Source organism: Gouania willdenowi, chromosome 4 (genome assembly GCF_900634775.1).
Source record: "Gouania willdenowi chromosome 4, fGouWil2.1, whole genome shotgun sequence".
Lineage (NCBI taxonomy): Eukaryota > Metazoa > Chordata > Actinopteri > Blenniiformes > Gobiesocidae > Gouania > Gouania willdenowi.
Genome location: NC_041047.1, coordinates 31,177,735 through 31,199,729, shown reverse-complemented (window position 1 = coordinate 31,199,729; position 21,995 = coordinate 31,177,735). Strand labels below are relative to the sequence as shown.

Sequence of the window (21,995 nt, the reverse complement as noted above, 5' to 3'; positions counted from 1 at the left end):
GAAAAATGTATCAAAACCATATAAGTCACATTATTATCCATGTACCCTTCGTTCTTTGGTTATTCTGTTTTAAAACCAAATCAAAACAAATAAACCATGTGGTTATTTTTGTTTTACACAAATTCATCATATGCCCCTTAAAATATGTTTTTATGCTTAGTTATATAACAGTGTGGAATCATTAACATGTCAAAGTTAAAATAATAATAATAGTAATAATAATAATATGCCAGTGACACTTTTTTTCCCATCTGGTTAGTTTGTTACAGTGAAATCAACTGTTTTTAAAGCCATGTTTTTGTTAAAATCGAATTGCACTGTAGTAATTTAAATAAAACTACTAGATACTTTTTATCACTCACACAATTCAAAGTCTAACACATGGTTATTTAATGCCTGATACCTGAAAGACCTTAGAAATAAAATAGTCAAATCATATTTCAGTTCTTTTTTTGGGAGTTGATATACATGTAAATAATTGTGTGAGATGGGCATATGATATCACATCATGTCGATCGTAGACTTGTGAATCGAATCTAATCGAAATCGTATCGTGACAGACTTTGTGATATCGGCAAACATTGTATCATCATCCAAACATATCAATATTGTATCTTATCGTGATGAAGCTTGTGATTTCCACCCCTACTAAATCAAACAACAGCACTACTTCATACCCAAATACATTTGTATTCAGCAGAAAAAAAGCGTTTTTGGGGTTTACTAACTCTTTAATGATAGCCTTCATGACACCTTATTCATGCTAATGACAGATATTATGTCATAATAATGACAGCAAAATGTCAGCCTTATGTTTAAAACTTCAAGTAAAATGACATAACAATGTTACAATGTCTGACAATGGAAGGACAAGGACTTGGCCAGGATCATTAGCCAGAAAGAACAAGAGGAAGAGGAGTGAGACTGTGTCACAGAGGAGTTGAGAGAAAGAACAGAGTAGGAGGAAGAAGAGGCAGAGGAGAAATGCACGTCCCTGACCACGTTGACAATCATAGGCTTCTAATGGCCGAGGCTGGTTGAAGGGTGGAGCCAAATGGTGGGAGAACAACTGTTTCCTCAATCATTAGGGCTTTTCATCAACAGCAAACTACAGCACTGCATGTACAGTTTTTTTTCCAAAGGGGATTGTCTTTTTAAGTTGACATTTCCACTTTACTGTGTTTTTCTTCATGGTGACATGCAGTGATGTCTCTTCCTTTCTGATTCACAATTACATGATCTGTCAACAAACTACAGTACAAACTCAAGTAAATGAGTAACTGTGAATGTTGTCCAGTCACTTACAATCAATCTCACACATACACTAAGGAGTAGTACATCCAAACTTCAGTCATAGTTTACATCCCTCACTGTTGAATTGACAACATGACTAAGCATTTTGACTGTCTTAACTGTACACAGTGACACTGTGGCACTGACATGTTCATTGACACAGATGTTTACTTTGGAGAAATGAACAAAGGATTTTGAGGAAGACGCTACCTTTCGCAGGTAATCCATAGTGTTTTTCTATTTGAACAAATTGATTTGAGAAATGCAAAATGTACCAAAGCGAATGATAAAAAATTGTACCAAATGCACATGTACAGTCTAAATGCTAACATCTATTTGTAATCACGCTGCATTGTTATAGTGTGATTACATCTGCCATATAATGAAGTGTATAGTAAATGCAGGGCATTTCAGGTACAGATACACAAATTTTCTGTAATCTAAGGTTGTACATATGTCTTTAAAGCATTATGCATTATATTATAAACAGTATTTACTAATAGCCTTCTTTATGAATGTCAGAGGACGCTGCACAAGGAGCCAGAGTTTTAAGTTAAAGTAAGAAATAACTCTTACCTTTCACTACAAGTGCTTTTGTAGAAAGTTTAATATAAATCCCATGTTCCCTTGTGAGTCTGTTTTACAATTTAGTGTTTCGGTAAAGAAAAAGAAATGACAAGCAGGAATGGAAAAACATCTAACCAAACCTGTCCATACTGAAGTAGACAGCAGGTAGACAAATAAAAAGGTGCTTTTTCCATCAAAGATCCAAGGTTGTTTTTTTAGCTAGTTTAAATAAGTGGGAGGTTAACTGATCTGTGATATTTTAGGCTCATATATCAATGTATACAAGCACAAAAGCACTATGTGAAAATTGCTGATAAGATAAATGTATCAACAAAATAAGGATTTATCAGTATTGTCAAGTCAAGTATTTTCTGTCTGGTGTTCACTTAAGGCCAATTTGCGCACTCATAATATATCCTGTGCTGTGGGCGAGGATGGGAAGCAAAGGACGACCCTGGACCGTTGCACCACCAGCCTGCCACAGAAGACTTATCACAGCCATCCTTCACAGCACATACAGGATAGATGATGCATGATGAGTCATTGTGATCCAATCAGTCACGGCACAGCAAACTCAGCCAGAAATAAAAAAAAAGAAAAAAAACATGCAGAGATTTTAGAGACACAGCAGTGAGAGAAAATAAGTAAAGGAAAAAGAAAATAAGAGGGGGTGGATAAAAGACAGAGAGAGACAAGTTTAGGAGGAAAAGAGAAGCACTAAAAGCATCACAGAGAGCAGGAGGGCCAGTGCAGGACGGGGTGAGAGCCAGTGTGTAAAGATTATAGGGTGGGTCCTCTGGTACCCTTAAACCGTGGAAGCGTGGGTTGTTATAGAAGAGCTTCATCTGCTCTGGTGGCAGAGGTCCAAGCACTTTCTGGATGGTGAAGAGTTGGTCTATCTCACTCTCCCCTGGAAACAGAGGCTGTCCGTCGCTCAGCTCCCCCAGGATGCAGCCCACTGACCACATGTCCACTGCCTTACCATAGGGAGCCCTGAGACCACAGACAAAAGCATGTGCCCAAATCAAGACAAGGTTTATGTTTGAAGCTGAGAGCAAAACAAACACAGACATACCCAAGCAGCAGCTCTGGAGAGCGGTACCATCTAGTGGCCACGTATTCAGTGTAATTTGAATCATTTCCCTCAGAAAGATTACGAGCAAAGCCTGGAAGACAAAGCAAGCAGTACTTTGTAATGAGGAAATGTATCTAATGCTTTACTTGCTAAAATAAAAGATTCCCAAGAGGGCACCCCTGAGTGCTTATTATACTGCAAGGTGTGACTATTTTACAGCAAGGTGAGCAACTTCTCTTTACTGAGGTAAGCACAAGATGCACACTTTGCATTAAAAGATAAATAAGGGCCCCCTTAAGGATCCATCACCCACGGTATGGGACAGTCAACAAACAAAGGCAGGACATGGTTTAGCTTATAATTAAGTAATCAATTATAAATGAACTGCAGGTACACAGTATATTTTTGCTGATCCAGCATTCATTAATTTATTTTGAATTAAGGAAAGCCTCTGCCTTTTACCTCAAAGACATGTTTGGGTCACTAGCATCAAAGGCATCTTGACATCAACAATTTCATGCTTTTGATTGATTATCAGAGCTATGCAGATGACGCAAAACTATATCTAGCACTGAACCCAGACTATGGTCCGATAGAGGTGTTGTTATTGTTTAGAAAAGGGAAAACCTCCTTCAACTAAATCCTGAGAAGATGGAGGTGATTGTCTTTGGTAACAGGGAAAAGAGAGTCGAGGGGAGGGACGCCTCCGACCCCCATTCATCAACTCTACAATATCTAGAGCGTGGCATGGCTTTATTTGCGCCTCGCCGCCATTTCTGGATTAACCAGAGCTGCGCTCGGACGAGAGTCGCTTTCAGAGCTACTTCCATCTATCCCGTGCCCAGTTTGATGACCTGCTGACCGGCATCGGCGTTCGCATCCCCAACCAGGACACCAACTACAGGCGCTCTATGAAAACAGAAGAGCCTGTCTCCGCCTCCAGTTAGTGTTTTTTACTACTTCTCATTATTCTGAATACGTCACGGTTGGGAAACGCTCCTGATTGGTCAACACGCCGTGATATGCCCCAAAAGTTCAACAATCCCAACTCCGGCATCAGCCGCGTTGGAGGCGCCGGATGCACACCAAAAGCATCCGCCACGTGAAAAGCTTCAAAACATGTTGCACAGGAGGCGCGGGACGCACAGTGGGACCTCTGACGCTGCCTAGAAGCACGTCCACCATATATTGTGAATGTAAACCTGCTGCTTTTGACGCGTTTGGTGTGAACGCGCCATTAGTGTTAGAGAAAACAGTAGCTACACAACATGAGGCACAATTTATGGCACTACCACCTAAGCCACTGTAAAGGATGTTAGCGCAGACATTCATAATAGAAAAGCAGCACTAGAGCTTCGAAAAACAGCAAGCATTTTTTAAATGGCAAAAAGACAAAGAAAAAAAGCACAATTGTGACACTATGCTAATTACTAGCCAACTGTAGCTTTTAAACATGGATTATTTTACTCCTTGGGTTTATATTTTATATATCAGTTGTGTGTGGTATTTGTAAACATACTTTGTTGAATCTTAAACATGCTTTCAGGTCAATTTTGGACTGAGATCATCTCCCTGTATTAGCAATTGTGCTAAGCTAACTATACACTAGGTCTTAAACTTAAGAGAATATGCTTATTTCTCTGCTGGAAATTAAGTAAAATGCAATTCAACTTTCTCTATATAGCACAAATTACAACAATAGTCATCTAGAAGCAATGTCAAAATATGAAATTCTTAAGAAAAAAAAGAACAAATCCACATGAACATGCATTAGCTACAGTGGGGAGAAATGGTTTGATATACTTCCTGTTAATGTACACTAGCATATTTACAAAATCTACAATAGAAAGATTATAATGTTATCAGCATCTTATTCATATATCGAAAACACATTGCCAAAAATGCTATACGTATCAAAATTGAGAGATTGAATGACTTCAAAAAGCAATTAGCCAGAGGTAGCCTAAATATTCCCAACACAGTGTTTTATTTAGGCTGCTTGGTGACACCCCATTTCAATGTAACCAAACAATAATTAGGACACAATCCTAAATGTAAACGTGCAAAGCAAAGATTGTTTGGATTCATCTGAGCACTGAATGCCTTTGGCTGATACAAAGTAAATAGCTGGTTTTTAGTCATTGGAATTGCTTTGTTTTTTTTGCATAAACAGTCTCCATCAGACTGAAGGAAAATGGGATAAGATAATGATATTATATGCACAGAGAGTTTAAAATAACTAAATGAAACCAGCTTCCTGAGTACTGGTTTCATCCAAACAGATCTCAGTTGAAAATACTCTTTTCACATCACAGCTTGGACTGTTTGCCCACATTTTTAGCAGCTCTCACAACGTCAGGATATGACTTAGGTGCTCACCAAAGTCACACAGCTTGAGGACGTCATTGGAGCTGATGAGAAGGTTTTCTGGCTTTATATCTGAGGAAGAAATACACAGATGGAGAATGAGCAGGCGATGCGACACATCATTGCATCATCACATCATTTCATTTCTACCAGCAAGTGTTTAACTGTCTCAGAATGGATGCTTTGAATGATTTATACTCATAAATCTTGCAAAGGTAGACTGTGTGAAATTATGTTATAGTGACAAATGCGTCGAGAAGAACCATATTGTCACATGACAACAATGTCATATGTATGTCAATGTATACTGCAGGCTATTTGGATTCTTGCTCTGTAGATCCCCGAGAGCAGCCAAAAGCTCACATGGACCATCTGCTTTTTCTGCTCTGATGCCACCAAACCCCTTTTGTGAACAATGGGATGTGTTTTCAAATGCATCTGAATATATAAGCACAGATAGATAAACAGTAAAGCCTGCATTTTAGAATAAATTAAAAAAAACTTATATTAATGTTTTTTCTGACATTGTAGCCATCTGTAGATAACAAATTAAAAGCTACAGTGACAAAAATCTGAATTTATACCTCGATGAACAATGTCATGTTTATGGCACCAGTGAATTGCTCTTATTAACTGGAAGATGTAGCTGCGCACTTTGTCTGTTGGCACACCGTTTGGTAATTCCTCAAGCAGCTCAAGCATGTTCTAACAGACAGGAGAAGAAAAAAAACCTCATTAATCCAGACGAGACCCGATTATGGGACATCAAAAAAAAGACTGTTTAGAAAGGTTAAAGAAGATTACCTTCTCCACATATTCAAAGACAAGATATAGCTTCCCTCTTCTTCGAAAGGCTTCTTTTAGCTCAACAATATTCTCCTGCTTGAGGGTGCGAAGCATCTTAAGCTCCCGCAGAGTTGTTTCTTTAACCTCCTCATTTTCTGCAAAGAGGTGCGACAGACAGCAAACCACAGTGTACATGCAGTAATTATTAAGAAAATGCAAGTTAGCAGCAAACGCACACAGGAGGTTTACACGTTTTCAACTTTAAAAGAAACAAACATGATACCTTCACTGTCCTTGAATTTCTTAATGGCAACAATTTCATTGGTATCCTGCAAAAAAGTTGAAATATTTTAAACAGACTATCAAACAATTCTACAAATCACACTCAAGTCATATTTGAATCCAGTTCAGAATATAGATAAAAGGTCCTTAATGGTACAAGTTCTCATTCCTTATAGAGCGTCAGGTACAACCTGGACAGGTTAGCGGTTTATTGTATGCAACCACACTTTTAAGCCAATTGCTATTTAAAACTCTAAAAGCTCAACTTGTCACTAGGGTTTTGTGTTTCCGTTTCTTAGCACATCAGTTTGGTTTATCTCCGGTTGTTGTGTCAATGCTGGTCATGTATTAATCATTGAGTTTATTTTCTTGTTCATCTATTTTGTTCTGGTTTTGTCACCCCATTCTTGTCAATGGGATTGAAAGGGAAGAAAAGAGTCAAGGAGTCTTATCTCCACACAGGTGTGCCTAAATCTCTAAGTGCCCTCCTTCACTACTTAAAGAGTGTTTGGACAATGAATGAGTGCTGTTACACTGTCTTTGTAATATCTTTACATTCTGACTGATCTGTGTCCTTTTTTAGTCGGTCAGTCAGTGACTGTGTGTGTGTGTTAGTTATTTGTTGTATAGTTTTAAATGTAACAACATTCTCCAGAGTACACGGAGAAAACATTCTCACTCAGTTTGTAAAAATGCACAGAGCCACTGCACTCCATGGGAATTGAAAAAGAAAATCATGTTTCCTTTTTACTGTAAAGTCCTAACCTGACAGGAGCCAGATTGATGCCCCTCTCGCTGTTTCTCTTTCAAAAAGGAAATGCTGGATTCTTCTAAAACTGAGTTTATAGCAGCTTCCCCACGTTCATCATCCTGCATTGACATCTTTCTGCTTTGATTCAGAGCTATGCTAATAGCGGTAGCCCAGCTAGTTCCTCTCCGTGCAACTGTGCATGCGCCAGCTTTACTTCGACGCTTCTGCCTTCGTCATATACGATGTCCCGCCCTAAACCACAACAATGCCTCATGATTGGTTCTAACCGTTTTGGTTCTGATTCGAAAGGCAAAGGGGGGAACAGTACAAGATGGATTCTGGTGTTTGTGAACACCAAGAGAATCCATATTGAAGGCAAGGTTAGTAAAGTCCATGTACTGCTTGTATTTATAAAAAAAAATGCAGCAACTTGAAATTAGTGTAATGTAAAGCTCAGGTTTGTGTGGTACTACTAGTAAAATCTAAGGTGGTATAACTTAACAACAAAAAGTCTGTGATGTTTTCTCTTTGTATCAACTCAGATTTGGAAGTTTCTCTCAATTTAAAGAACAAAGAGTGAACTAACTTTCTTGAGAGCCTTTTCAATGGAAACCAAAGGAAGACTTTCTACATTCACCTGAATCTGACATTTTTCTGACTTTGATTAGAGAAGATTGATATTTTAAAAAAAAATGCATTGTTATCTACAATTACTATGACTACAGAAGTGAAGACACTGAGTTTTCGGTTCTAAGCATGGAATCATCAATAATTTATAAGACAAACAAGGTCATTCAGAGGAAATATCCTGCCTCTCAGAGGAGACACTTCTCCATCCTGACAGTTGCCACAGAGAGAATGACGCCCGCCACCAGCCCTTGTTGACGACATGTCCTAGTTAGACCTGGTAATTCTGCCTATGGCAGCGAGACATGCTCCACTTTGCTTCCTACAGCCAGAGGCAGCACTATACTGCTCCGCCATGGATCTCAGCAAACAGGCAGCTCTGCTCCTTTGAGCAGTGAGAAACACAAAGTGACTCATAGCAGGGTCATCTTCATATGCATCGCTCCATGTTCATGCATATGTAAGATAGGCAGATAAACATCAGAGGCAAACAGACCAGTATACACTAGATAAGCAGATGGACACTTGATAAGTGGCTATATTAGACTCTAAAATGTAAAGTCTTGAATTTTATAGACAGGAGCCACTAGATCAGTGTTTTTCAACCTTGGGGGTGGGGCCACCAATCTAGTTAAACTAAAATGCAGTAAAAAAAAAATGATATCTGAGTTCAAACATGATCAAAAGCTAATTCTAGAGAAAAAAAATGTATTTGGGGTCGCGAAAAATTCTTGATATCAAAATGGGGTCATGATCCAAAAAAGGTTGGGAACCACTGCACTAAATACTGTTTCTTTCCACTTATTTACAAAAGGAGATTTTTTTTAAATGTGTGTTGTCACTGTGCGCAGGGATGGATTTATGGATGTGACCATGGATTGATGTAGCTTCGGACTTCACTGATCTCCTTTCAGCCCATGTTTTAACCGTCAAAGTCTAATGTCGTATTGATGTCGTATGGATGCGTAATTAACGCATGATCACTGATTGCACAACAGTGCCATATGAGAGTGTGCGTGACACAGCGCTGCTCAGACCTGCTCGATGATGGTCAGTAGTTCATCTTCAAAGAATGCAGACTGATTGACAGACTGTGTAGCTGTATTAACTCAGATCAATGGTAGATTAATAAGACGGTTTGGTTTCTGTCTTAATCTGCCTATTTTTCATACACTGATCAGAGCAAAGTTGCAGGACCGAACGGAGCACCCACATTAAATGGGGGGGAAAAATATAGTTAGGTTTTAAATGTTTGCAAATGATGAGCGATTGGGAATTTTTTAATTTTTTAAAGTGATCCACAATCAGTATTAAACCTGATTCCCTTCAAAATGGAAATGAGTCTTCCATGGCGTAAGATCTAATTTTGGTTAAAATAACTACTATCACAGAAAAAATCAAACAAACTCATCAGAGGATGAATGCTCACTCCCCAAGGATCTCGGTTAAAAAAAGATAAGGAAAAATATGATTGAATATTAGGATAGTTTATGCCAAATGTGTTAATAATGAGAGTAATTTATTAGGATCAGATTAAATACAGACCTTTTTATTTGCCTTTTCGTTCTGTACCCATTAATGTTTGATTGGGTGAATGGCTGATCAAGCTTTATATAATTATGTGTATTCACAATTTTTCCAGTAATAGCAATAAACCAGAGTGAAATCAGGAAAACATCAGCTGAAAAATAAGTGAATGCTACCTGAGAAGCTTCTGTGCCTTATATACAAATAATAAAATATCATAAAAAATGTATGTATGATCAGGGAGAACATGCAAACTTCACACAGAAACTGTGGTGCAAACCTTCAATCTTTAAACTTTAAGCAACAACCACCCCACAGGGAGAAATCTGTCACTTTTGGGATCCTTTACACTTTTTTTCTTCTATAGCAATTTTCAATAACTACAATCGATTTTTTCATAAAAATACATTCCATTTAATCCTAAACTGATGCCCTTATTTGTTGTGGTTTAAGCATCACATAAAAGCAGATATCTAAGGCTAGGCTTCTATACTTTTCTATAGGTCAACAATACAGCTCTGTGGAAAAAAAGCACAGCATCAGTGTAGACACAGTAAGCAGTCTTTCTAAAGCCTTTCTGTGTTGCCAGAGCAACGTTCACATAAAGAGCAGTTCAATAAGAGCAAAAGGTGTTCTCATCATTTCAGCATTGTTGTTAATGCTACAGCAAGAGAAAGTGTCCCTTATAATGAAAGTAAAGGGTATGTGCACACATGAAGTGACACATGACATAATGCTGACAAAGACATCGAGAGGGACTGCATTAGCACTGATTCAAAAATATCTTTACATCCTAATTTGGACTTACGGAGCCCCTAAAGGGACACAGGTAATTTTTTATTTATTTATTGCGTGCTTACATAAAAGTTACACGCTTATTGCGTAAGCGAACACATACAGGTAATTGATAATCTTAACCCTAACCCTAAGGCTGAAATAAAGCTTTACTAGATCCTCTAACATGATTAACTCCTTATGAGCAGAGCATGCAGCCTGATGACTGACCTTTATAAGCGCGCACGTAAAAAATTTTACGTGTACGTTTAAAACTATTATGTGCTCCCTTAGAACTTTTACGCATTAATGTATGAGTTTCTCGCGCTCACGTAAAGTGGAACCTTCATGTAAGCGCGCAATAAAATATCCGTGTCCCTTAAGGGGCTCAGTACCAAATCACTCCCATGGTCAAACGAGAGCAGACATGGGCAAATGGCGGCCCGGGGGCCACATGTGGCCCTCGTCTTGTTTTTTTTAAGCCTGCAAAGCAAATCTCCAAAAATTGTAATTTAAGAATTTGGAAGGAATATAAAACCCAACATAATCCACAAAATAACTCCCAACACATACAAATAGATAGCAAAATGCACAAAGCACCAGCACAAAAACACACTAAAGACAGACAAAGCAACCACTTAAACAAACAACATGACTACAAAAACATTAACAAATCACAGAATAGCTCCAAAGACATAAAAACTGTCAACATAATTACACAAAATGACAGGAAAATACAGAAAACAACTACAAAAATAGAGAAAGCAAACGCAAAAATGCACCAATCGACAGCTAAGATGCAGAAAATGACAGAAAAATACACACAAAATGAAAAAAAGGCACATAATGACAAACAACTAAATTTCCCATCGCTGAACTAGTGTGTATCAAGTTATGCTTGCATGAATTTACACACACACAGTAAAACTATGTTTTTAAAACATTCCATTTACATAGTTCCTGTAATGAAATCTATAAATATTTAATTGTAACAACAAAAGATTATTATATAAAAAGTTATGTAATTATTTACCTTAAAAATAACATTAGCTGTACAAAGACATTATACAATACATGTTCAGTATATCTCAAAACAGAATCCTGAAGTCTGAGCATAAATATGAATGAAAATATGAATATCTGTCTTGCATCTCGTTACTGCACATGTCAAACTCATGGCCCGGGAGCCAAATCCGGCCCTTTGAAGCATCCGATTCGGCACGCAGGACAAAGTAAAAATTACAGAGAATTATTGTTTAAATGAAACTCCACACTCCTAATGTTTACATCGCATGATTGCAGTTTTAAATTAGTAATACCTAATATTTCCCTTAATTGAATAGAAATTGGTCACAAAAATGAGGAAATTTTAAGTGAAGATCTTGTTGGGACTGATCTCCATCACTTATTGCTTGTATATTGTCTGTTTCTTACATATTTAGTATTTTAAGTATATGTAGAAGTGCTAACTAAGGCACAATAAGGTGGAAATTACTTTTCCACATAAAATATGTGGCACACTAGAGATCAAACTGCTCTGTATTTGGCCCCTGAACAAGGAGGAGTTTGACACCCCTTACTGCATTGCATGGAAATGTTTATTCCATGGATATTTTTGCTTAATTTCTGTGCTAAACTTGATTCATCATGACTGCCATCCAATCTGATAAACTGCATTCTGCTTAAATAATATGCATGGCTTTAGTGTGCTTTATATATAACTTTACAAGACACTTCAGGAATGAACTAAGTAAATTCAAATGTAATGCCAATGGTTGTACACTTCATATTCCTACAGTAAATGTGAATCACCCATGAAGTATTGATTTGCAATAAAAAAAAGCAGCATGTTAGGGTTAATTTGTGTGTGCTGTAGCTCATCAGTGCAAATAACACAGTGCTTCGCCTTTGTTTTATTTTAAGCTCAGAAGATGTTCCCACACTGAGAAAAAGTGTTGCACTGAAACCAAGCTTGGTTAATAATTACATACCCGCCCCTCTGCCGCAATCTGCACAACACAGGTTAACCCATTGACTCATGGTTTAACACATGCTAAAGAAAGACTCAAAAACAGATTCACAAGGAGGGAGAGATACAGCAAGGAAATGGGAAAAAACAATGTACAGTATATATATGGGGTGTAATGATTTTCTTTGGCAATGATTCGATTCAAATCATGGTTATGTTGGTGATTCAATTTAAGGATGATGTCAGTTCATTTAGAATGATTCAATCCAAAATGATTCAGTGTCTAGTTTTGTCTGTTTTTATTTGCACTGTGTCGATTTTTAAGTTAGAGCTGTGGAGTCCTTTTTTTTTTGGACTTCTTTAGAATTTTGAGTTTGTACACTTTTGTATATTTTTTTTAATTTAAGTTTTTACTAAACATTAATCCTGCCTACACTGAGTTTTACTACACCTCTTCATCGCACGTCCAAACACCCTGCCCTCCGTTGCTTGAAAATCACCATCATATAAGAATTATGAACATTTCGGTACAAAAATTATCTTTGCAGTTCATTGAAATGACATACAAATATATTGTATATTTGATTGTGCCTCTGACAGCTGCAAGTGATGGTCAAAACATTGAATGTGAGTGACATCTCTTATAAATAATTTAGGTAAGCATTTACGAGACAAACTCAAAAAGCAGTTTTGAGTATACTTGGATGTAAAAGTGGAATCTGCTGCACAGACGTTGTTAAAGCTGTTGTTTAAATATGATCAAACAACAGGTTAAAGATGCTGGCAGACACGTGCAGAGAAAGGCTCAGTGCACTTCACTTTCTTCTCTTGTTACCTTTTTTTTTTTTTTTTGACAAGTCAAAAATTATATTAGAGGAACAAGTACAGAATCACTTTGGTTGCTTTCTTATCCCAGTGATTGCTGAAATTTTCAGAATAAATCTAAAAAGTGACATTGACAGGTGGTTAATTCCAGTAGTGAAAATGAACAAATATGGGCCAATGACCTGTTTTCTAACAGGGCTAAAGCTTCTATGCCTCAGTAGGAGCAGAAATTTCTACTTTCAGCAGCCACTGGAGGGAGATTTTAGCCACTTCTTGGATGGCGTTGACTGAGAGAGAGAAATCCCATCGTGCAATCATAACTTTAAAAAAGGCAAAACTAAATATTTATCCTAATCTTGGCTGCTGGGTTAAAATGTATAAATATGTTCAAATACAGTATTTTCACAATTCAACTAAAATATCGTTACCAGGAAAACTCTAGAGATGCATTTTATATCTGCACAAGTTGGCTGGGTCTGTTTACATTGTGACTTAGAACACTGTCTAACTGTTAGTGAGAATATGCAAACTGAGAACCTTGTGTCCCCGTCTGCATCATTCCCTCTTTTTTTCTGTCTCTGGCTCCTGATTGGAGCGCACACACACACGCACACGCACACACACGCACACGCACACACACGTGCACTATTCAAGGTGACCCACTTAATGTTAGATGTGAGAGTCCTTTTTTTCCACTCTCCTGTCCTCTTTTTAGCTCTTTGGCCTCAATAATAACTATTCCCTCCAAACTGGACAGCAGACACGTTCCTCTTAACTAAATAAATGTATATGGATAATATTGATAACCACTCATTATTTTTGAGAGGGATAAAATTTGCGTGAATACCAGGGTTGGGGTGAATTATAATTGTAATCACGTAATTGATAATCAATTACAATTATTAGGGGTGTCCCGATCCGATATTGATATCGGTCAGATATCAGCCAGAAAATGAATATCGTATTTTATCGGACTGCATCAAAAATCTCCAATAGATATTATATTATATTTATTCAATTGTAGAATACTAGATAGATATTATGTTGAACGTTAAAATGTATGTAACTAATTAGTTAATAATAAATGGGTCAGTTTTTCTCATACCTACTGTTGCTGACTTTTGTTCTCTGTTTGAGCAACATCACTTGATCAAGCCTTTTCTAACATTCCACACTACAAAGTAAGTCATAAAAGTATGTATGATTCATCCTGATATCGCATCGGAATGATCTCGGTATCAGCCAATACGCAAGGCTGCAATATCGATATCGTATCGGAAGTGAAAAGGTTGTATCGGGACATACCTAACAATTTTGGTGTAATTATAAATGTAATTGTAGTTTAAAAAAATCTGTTGCTATCATAATCGTAATTCAATTGTAATTGAGTTCAGATAATTGACTTTGTAATTATAATTGCCGTGGAAATTCTCTCAAAAATTGTCAATTATAATTGAACGCAAAACTGGGGAACCATGTCACAGTTCTATGTACAGTTCTACACATAGTAGTGTAGAACTGTAATAGTGTAGTTAACAATTATTAAAATATGTTCCATATCAAGCCTTCCCACATTTTACCATTTGAAAAAAAATGTTAATCAAGAGGTTATTGACACAAAAAAGGCTCAGACGCCCACATAAAATATTAAACCAGTATTTTCAACAAGTGTATTTTACAGCTGATTGAGGCCCTGTTATCACAAGAAATGCTAACAAGCTAACACAAGAGGAAGGTTAACTTTTATTAGGTTATTTATTTCAGGCTCAGTAATTATGATGAATTGCAATTTAATTTTTAATAATTAAGAACATAATTGTAATTGACTTTGAGGATAAAAATAATATTAATTCAATTGTAATTGGAGAAAATGCTGGTAACTGTAATCGTAATCGAATTGTAAATGAACACATAATGGTAACTGGAAAATGTAACTGACCCCAAGCCTGAAACAACATATAAAAAGTCCAAGATGATTATCAATAAAGCTAAGAGAAAAAGAAAAAAAAACAGGCTCCAATAGAACAAACAGCAGATGACTCACTTACTCTTACATCGTAGTTAAAAATAAAACGGCTGTTAAGGTGTAAAATCATTTGAAATGTTGTGTGTCCTATACATTAGTCTAGTCACAGGTATCGCCAATGTACCAATCAGGGAATCAGTTTACTAGATGTTAAATCAATGACTTTCTAAGCAGGCATTAAGACAGCCCTCTAATGCAAAAACAAATCAGAAATGAATCTGTTGGGTAAAACCTTTTCAAAAGTATTTAGCTTGTGGAATGGATATAACTTAATCAGGTATTACATCCACTGTGTGTTCTGTACTCATTAACATGTGCAGTGTGTTTCAGTGCAGTTATAGCTTGGTTGGGAGTTGAAAATGCAAACTTAAAGATATTTCCATTGTGAAAATTTAAATTTTCTCAAATCTTTATTAATCTCTCACACTAAAAAAACCATTTGTACAGATGGTTTAAAACAGAGGAAGTGCTCACAAAATGCTTGGGAATCATCTAAATGCATAAAGTGGTAGTCGTTATCTTAGTTTGATTTAAAAAAAAAAAAAATCCCAGTGTCCTGAATTAGTCATTTGAAGAAGTTTTAGTCTATTTCAGTCAACTAAATTGACATTAAATTAAACATTTAGACGTAGATTTGAAAGTAAATATGAGTTAATGATTTTTTTTATGGCATTTGAAATAATCAAGAAAATATTTCCAGGTGTTTTAATGGTTAACTTTATGCGGCACCAATAAAAACAATCAAAATGACTCCAAAAATGCACAAAATCTGAGAGAAATACACAAACAGTGCAACAGTAGACAATAATACATACAAAAGGATAACAACAAAAAACGACCTTAAAAACAGACAAAGTGACTACGAATGTACGAAACAATACACAAAATGACAAAAAATACACAGTCACTCCAAAGACAAAAAATAATAAAAACAATAAACATACTGTAAACATGCTCAAATACTGTTGTGAATGTTGATCATGTGACTCTGATCACGTTTGTGACCCCAGCAGTGATAGAAGTTGCCCGTCTTTGCTCTAACACTAATCAGCAGCTATTTGTTACACAACTTCTCTATAGCTCATGAAACCGTGCTAACTCTCATCACCCTGTGCAGTCCTTTCACACTAACCTGCCCATTCCTCCAAAAAACCCCAAAAACAAAACTCATTTCTCAGTATACTGTAATGTAATCTTTATAAGAATTTTCATCTAGTTTTTGTTGATAAAAATGATAATCACTTGTTGTTGTTTTGCTTGCATCTAGTTTTAAATCTACAGTAGATATTGTGTAATAAAAAAAACTCAAATGATGGTTAAAAAAAAAAAATGGACCCTATATGATCCTTTATTTTGAAAATACAAGCAATCCAAATCATTGAATTCAGGTATTCCAATCACTTCCATGGCCACATGTGTCTAAAATCAAGAAGCAAGCCATGCTGTCTAGTTCTACAAACATTTGTAAAAAAATGGGTGGCTCTCAGGAGCTCAGTGAATTCCAGCATGGTACAGTGACAGGATGCCAACTGTACAATAAATCTCTTAAATGCCCTTGCTACTAAATATTAAATTAAATAACCTAGTTTGTAGTACTTAAACAAAGTACAAGCAATCACAAACAACAACTCACAACACTAAATTAGTCCTGCCTTGGCTTTGTCAGGGCTCAAAGGACAGCATTTAAATAATATGCCTATTGATGTTATTGCTAAAAGTCCTTTAGCAGGATGCCACTGGTTTCGTTGAAAGACAGTGATGTTTTGTTTTTTGTTTGTTTTTTTAATCAAATGAATGATTCAACACTGGCTCAACATGTTCCCCAAGATTAACTTCCTCTTGGCCTGGAGGGCTTTAATGAATCATAGCAGGGAAACACAAAGGAGAACACAGAACTGGCGGAAGCTCCCACCATGCATTGTGCCGGTCGACTCCCTTTGGCATGTGCCACATATGTTCTGGCTCAAACGCTAATAATAGACTGAGTCATTAGATCATGTGGCACGCTGCCACTCTGTGTTGTTTGCTTGCATCTCATTAGGGAAAAAAAAATATTGTTTACATCAATACATATGATGGATGATGCATTACAATCTGTGAACACTGTATGATTGTCAGTCAAGTTTCTGACTGTGCAAGGAAGTGATTTTAAAACTCCCGTGACACATCAAGATCATACCTTATCATACCTTATCAGATGAATTAATCTAATCCTATAGATTTCTTATTTATGTCAATGCTTTAAAAAGTAAACCATTTTTATTTACTACAGGTTGGTGCTCTACCTATTAAACATTAGGTTTTAGAGATAGAGCAATAATTACATTTTATCAAATTGTTGTGAGAACCATGAGAAACAAGCCATGAGAAACAAGTTCTGATGAACTACGACCGGGCCCACGGAACGTCTCTGCGTTGAATAGCACGTACCACGTCCCCGATAATTCAGTGAAATGACTGGGTTCCACCGAGTAAAACAAATGAAATTGAGCAACGTAAAATCATAATCTACGTTGAATTGCCTTTAAAACGATATCTCACATGACTATGTTCCGATAAATTTAGAAATTACCGTAAAAGGTCTCCGAGAGGCTCTTGATATCTGCTCATAGAATGTTGATGTCAAATTACAGCCTGCTTCAACGAGCAATAACGGAGGAGTAGTCATTTGAAAAATGGCACTCTGGTGCCCCCCTGGCACATACGGAGAAATGGGCCCCATTGATATATTGGTATGTGTCAATAATTTGGTACAACCAACTATCACAAAATTTGACACAAATAAATTAGAAAACTACTTTAATGGAAATTGCCTAAAAAAGGGGGGTGGGAGGATAAAATAGTAATCTATGTTGAATTACCTTTGAAACAATATACAGTATCACAAGACTATGTTCCCATAAATTTGGAAATTACTGGAAATGGGGGGTGGCCCCCCGGGCCCCCTACCCCATTTAAAAAAAACGGCTCAGACCTTCTCATCATATTCATACCAAACTGCATTCCGATCTAACGAGAACTAACGGAGGAGTAGTCATTTGAAAAATGGGGCCCCCATGCGTACGGGATAATGGGCCCCATTTATATATTGGTATGTGCCAATGATTTGGGACCACCAACCGTCGTAATATATGACTCGCTAATAAATGAGAAATCAACTTTTGTTTTGTTTTTCTTTGGGCCCCAAATCAAAAATCGAGCTCTGAGCGTCGATGTGCACACATCCATAGATCATACCTACCAAATTTTAGCCTGATCAGTTCACAAATATCAGAGGAGTAGCGATTTTAACTACTGTACACAACAAGAAGAACAAGAAGAAAAGGAATAAAAAGAACAAGAAGAACAAATTGAGTGGCGTTTTGAGTCCGGTAGCTCGGCCTAAAAATTGTGTGTGAATGAATATAGACTATTTGAAATCATTTCATCTTTGCATGTTATTGGAAACACCTTTTTAAACATACTACATGGCTAGCAAATGGCTAGATTGTTGAGCTATATAAATACATTTAGCATTTAACAGAACATAATAGAAGTAAAAAAATATTGGTTCATTTTACGTTCATCCATCCATCAAAAAACTGCTGCCATGGAATCTGGCATCCAGTTGAACATCTACAATTTTTTCTCCCACGGAGGTGAGCGTTAAATGATAAAAGGAAGCTTTTGATTAGCAGTTGTTCAAGGAAAAAGGGCTAAAATTGGTGCTACTTTAAAATGTCACCTGATTATTTTTATCATGTTGCATTCATTCTTGCTGCTTTCCCCACATCTCTTCATGCTCACTCAGCACAGTCATGGCACCCTAAATAGATGTGTGCTGTGCGATTAGGCGAGAAGGTCATAGATTCATAAAGTTAATCAAAGCCATGTAAATTCAGGTGGACACGAACACTGACAGGGAAATAGAAAGCCTTTAAATGTGCAGCAAACAATAGAAATGTGGAGCATTTGTGCTCCAACTCTTCCAAATCAATCAGATCAACTGATTCTGGCCTGATGATCCTTCCACTATTGACTGTCGTTTTATTTGAATTATTTTCTTATTCTAGAAATATTAACTGGAGCCTTTTTTTCCATCTTTGATGTGTTCTGTGTCAACATTTACTGCAGTGGATCTCTGCGTGTGTTTGCACCTGCTTGTCAGGCGTAGTATTTTTTCGTGCTAAAACAATCACAGCAAACAGTTCCAGATTTGATGAATTGCATTGCTCCCACTGCATTAATTTATTTGCATGTCCTCCCATTTTTCTCCCTACTATACATATTCATCAGGGGGAAAATGAATGGAATGAGGGTGCATTCTGACGCGATGAAGACACGCAGTCCTGATTGGAGTGAAGTTTGCAAACCTACCCCTAAACCTTTAGTGAATCCGCCCCTGAATGTTTAATAGAGAATATAGCCGCTCTGCACTGCTGTCAATGTTTTACCTTTCCAGCAAAGGACTGACTTGGGAAACCAGTTCACACGATGATGAAATCAATCCAGGTATTCCTGTGTTTGCATTCCTTAGGTGTTCATGCTAAAGCAAATAACTGTGTTTACAGTCATTTTAAAGCTCTCTCACACACACTGCTGCATGCTATAGAACCCCCATGAGTTATGTCCACGCAGTATTTAGGATTTGGTTTAGCTGTGTAGTGGGAGCCTTAAGGTACAATCCAAAAAGACATCAGAGATACTGTACATGTGAGTCACATGCAGTGGGCCACAAATCCGTCTTTGTATCGATGGTTTTAATCATTGTAACATAAACTCGTTGGTTTTCCTTTTCATAAACTATGTTCTTGACCTTTCACATACAAAGGCACTTGTTCTGTAATCTGCACACTGCAAACATTTCACTCTGACGTGTGAATGAACTCTAGGTCAAACATAGGAGCTTGTTTCCCCTCTCGGCGTGAATATTTCTAGTTTCGTCAACACAGTGATTCCGCACGTGAAACCCACTGATATGAAACTTTCAAGAGTAACTAAACCTCTTCCTTCTCCTGACCTGACACTAGGAGGGAAATTCAAAAAATGCCTTTTTATAAAAGGGGCGGGGCCAACAGTGCTTGTTTGTGATGCAAGATGGTTCCAAAACATCACATGATCTTGTTCTCAGCCAAGATCAAAAATCTATTGTAATAGCCGTGTTTCAACCCATAGAGGGCAGTCACTGACATTTTACCACTAAATACGCCAAATTGAAATGCTTTGGACCAGCATCAATCAACAGCACTACTTCATACCCAAATACATTTGTATTCAGCAGAATACTGACTCCGCGCACGCCGAGTTGCCTGTCCCCTCCGACCCCCGGCGAAGGAGGCCGACAACGGCGATGAGGCGAGGGAATGGGGGGGAGCACTACCGACGCGGTGAGGCGGGCCGAGCACCGGGTCTTCAGCGGCGGGGAGAAGAGTGCGACGTGGCGGCTGCTCCCCCAGCCCATAGACTGTAGCTGCGGCGCAAGCCCAGCCCCGCTTCGCACCCCAGCCCTGAGAGCCAATCCTTATCCCGGAGTTATGGATCTGACTTGCCGACTTCCCTAACTAAAGAATTAATATTTAACTGAACTAACACGGCGATTAATGCACCCATTAACCCAACACGAAACTACCATATTGTGCTCTTTTGGCTGTAAACAGAGGCTAACTCGTTTCAGCTGCCCACAGCAATGGCGTATGTTGTGACTTCATGTGGGAACTATATGTATATCCGAGCCTGTGGTCAAGTGACTGCCGTAAAGTGAAACGTTCTCCAGGCAATCTCCAGGTCACACAACCTGATGAAAGATGGTCCATCAACTCCAAACTTACATAGTCGGTATATCAAGAAGGAAGCCCCACTCTGAGCATTAATACTGTCAAGCTCTGTATATCGGCCTGAGGAATCATTTCAAATAACTCATATGGGTAAACTCTTTAGGTCAAAAAGTCCAGTGTGCCTTTAAAGAAGGTCTTCATAGGAACTACAAACTTCATCATCTTTTTTAACCCATGATAAGATAATATTTTGGTTGACTGATGCATGGCAACCTGCAAATACAATGTAAAATGTGATATAGCGATACGTTCAAAGCAATAACAAGATCTGACACGATTTGCCAAACTAATGCAACAACTACGAATCCATTTTTTTCCCAAGTGAAGTGAATCATTTCAACATGGTTGTGACTGGCACTGCATTTTCTAATGACTCACAACACTTTTACCTAGCACTGGAAGCTGTTGCAGTTTCCAGGCAATATGAGTGTGCTGCTTCTCACTAAAAAAAACCCCAAAAAACGTTCATACCTGAAACTCAGCAGAACGCTATGCTGACTGAGAACTGCCCAGCAGTGATGTGTTTTTCTCTGTGCGGGAAAGATAACCGTAACCTCCTTAAAAATGGTTTATTGCATTACATTAAAATGTAGATTACAGCATCAATTCAGCCATAGGAAATAATTAATTATAGTCCTTGGCAAAAAAATTAACAACCACCGCCAAGGAAGTAATATTCCTATGCATTGTCAATAAATTATATATTGATTCATTGCTTCGTTTGCAGGCTCCTCTATTAAGCTGTTCACTCATTTGTTTGCTGCTTCTTTGTTTAGTTTAGTAACAGTTAAAGTGAAGCACTTTGAAAATAATCAGGTGGTAATAAAAGTGTTACACAAGGTAAGTACCAGTAGATGTGGACATTATCCTTTTACAATTGGGTCTCTGATCAATGAAGTAACCTTTCATACAAAGCATACCTACTGGCCCCCATTGCAGACAGACATAGCAAAGTAGACGTGAAGTCTGATGGACTACATTGAAACTATTTGTGGTTTGAGACATACAGTACGTTACACTCAGTATAGATTATAGGTGAGGACCAAAAGGCAGTTGATGATAGAGTAACATTTGCAGGGCAATCTAAAGGACAAGCAATGCCTAAACATCCTGAAATACACTAAAATATGTACATCATAATAAATGGATTATCCAAATAAGGAATAGACTGAATGTTGTAAATGGCCTTTCTATGTCAGATATTGAATAAATTGGCTACTGCGTATGTCAGAACAGTGCATTGCACCATGACACAGCTGCATGGATGAATTAGATGACACAAATCATCTAATGCAGACATGGACAACTATTCC

The 21,995-nt window shown here is 37.5% G+C and overlaps 1 protein-coding gene across 5 annotated transcripts in view; it reads right to left on the bottom strand.

Moving 5' to 3' along the window:
* Nucleotides 1-21,995, bottom strand: part of LOC114462590 (cyclin-dependent kinase-like 5) — a 76,299-nt gene that overhangs the window by 33,615 nt on the left and 20,689 nt on the right. For 4 of the 5 annotated variants that reach the window (XR_003673982.1, XM_028445535.1, XM_028445538.1 and 1 more), the window contains exons 4-9: nt 6,372-6,417; nt 6,107-6,243; nt 5,887-6,007; nt 5,315-5,374; nt 2,936-3,026; nt 2,664-2,853 (exon numbers count right to left, since the gene is read on the bottom strand). Coding sequence is in view for 4 of the 5 variants with exons in the window: in XM_028445535.1 (XP_028301336.1) it covers nt 2,664-2,853; nt 2,936-3,026; nt 5,315-5,374; nt 5,887-6,007; nt 6,107-6,243; nt 6,372-6,417 (645 nt within the window). In the remaining variant the exon portion in view is untranslated. Of the gene's footprint in view, nt 1-2,663; nt 2,854-2,935; nt 3,027-5,314; nt 5,375-5,886; nt 6,008-6,106; nt 6,244-6,371; nt 6,418-21,995 lie in introns of those variants that run through there. The other variant, XM_028445539.1, reaches the window with a different exon arrangement.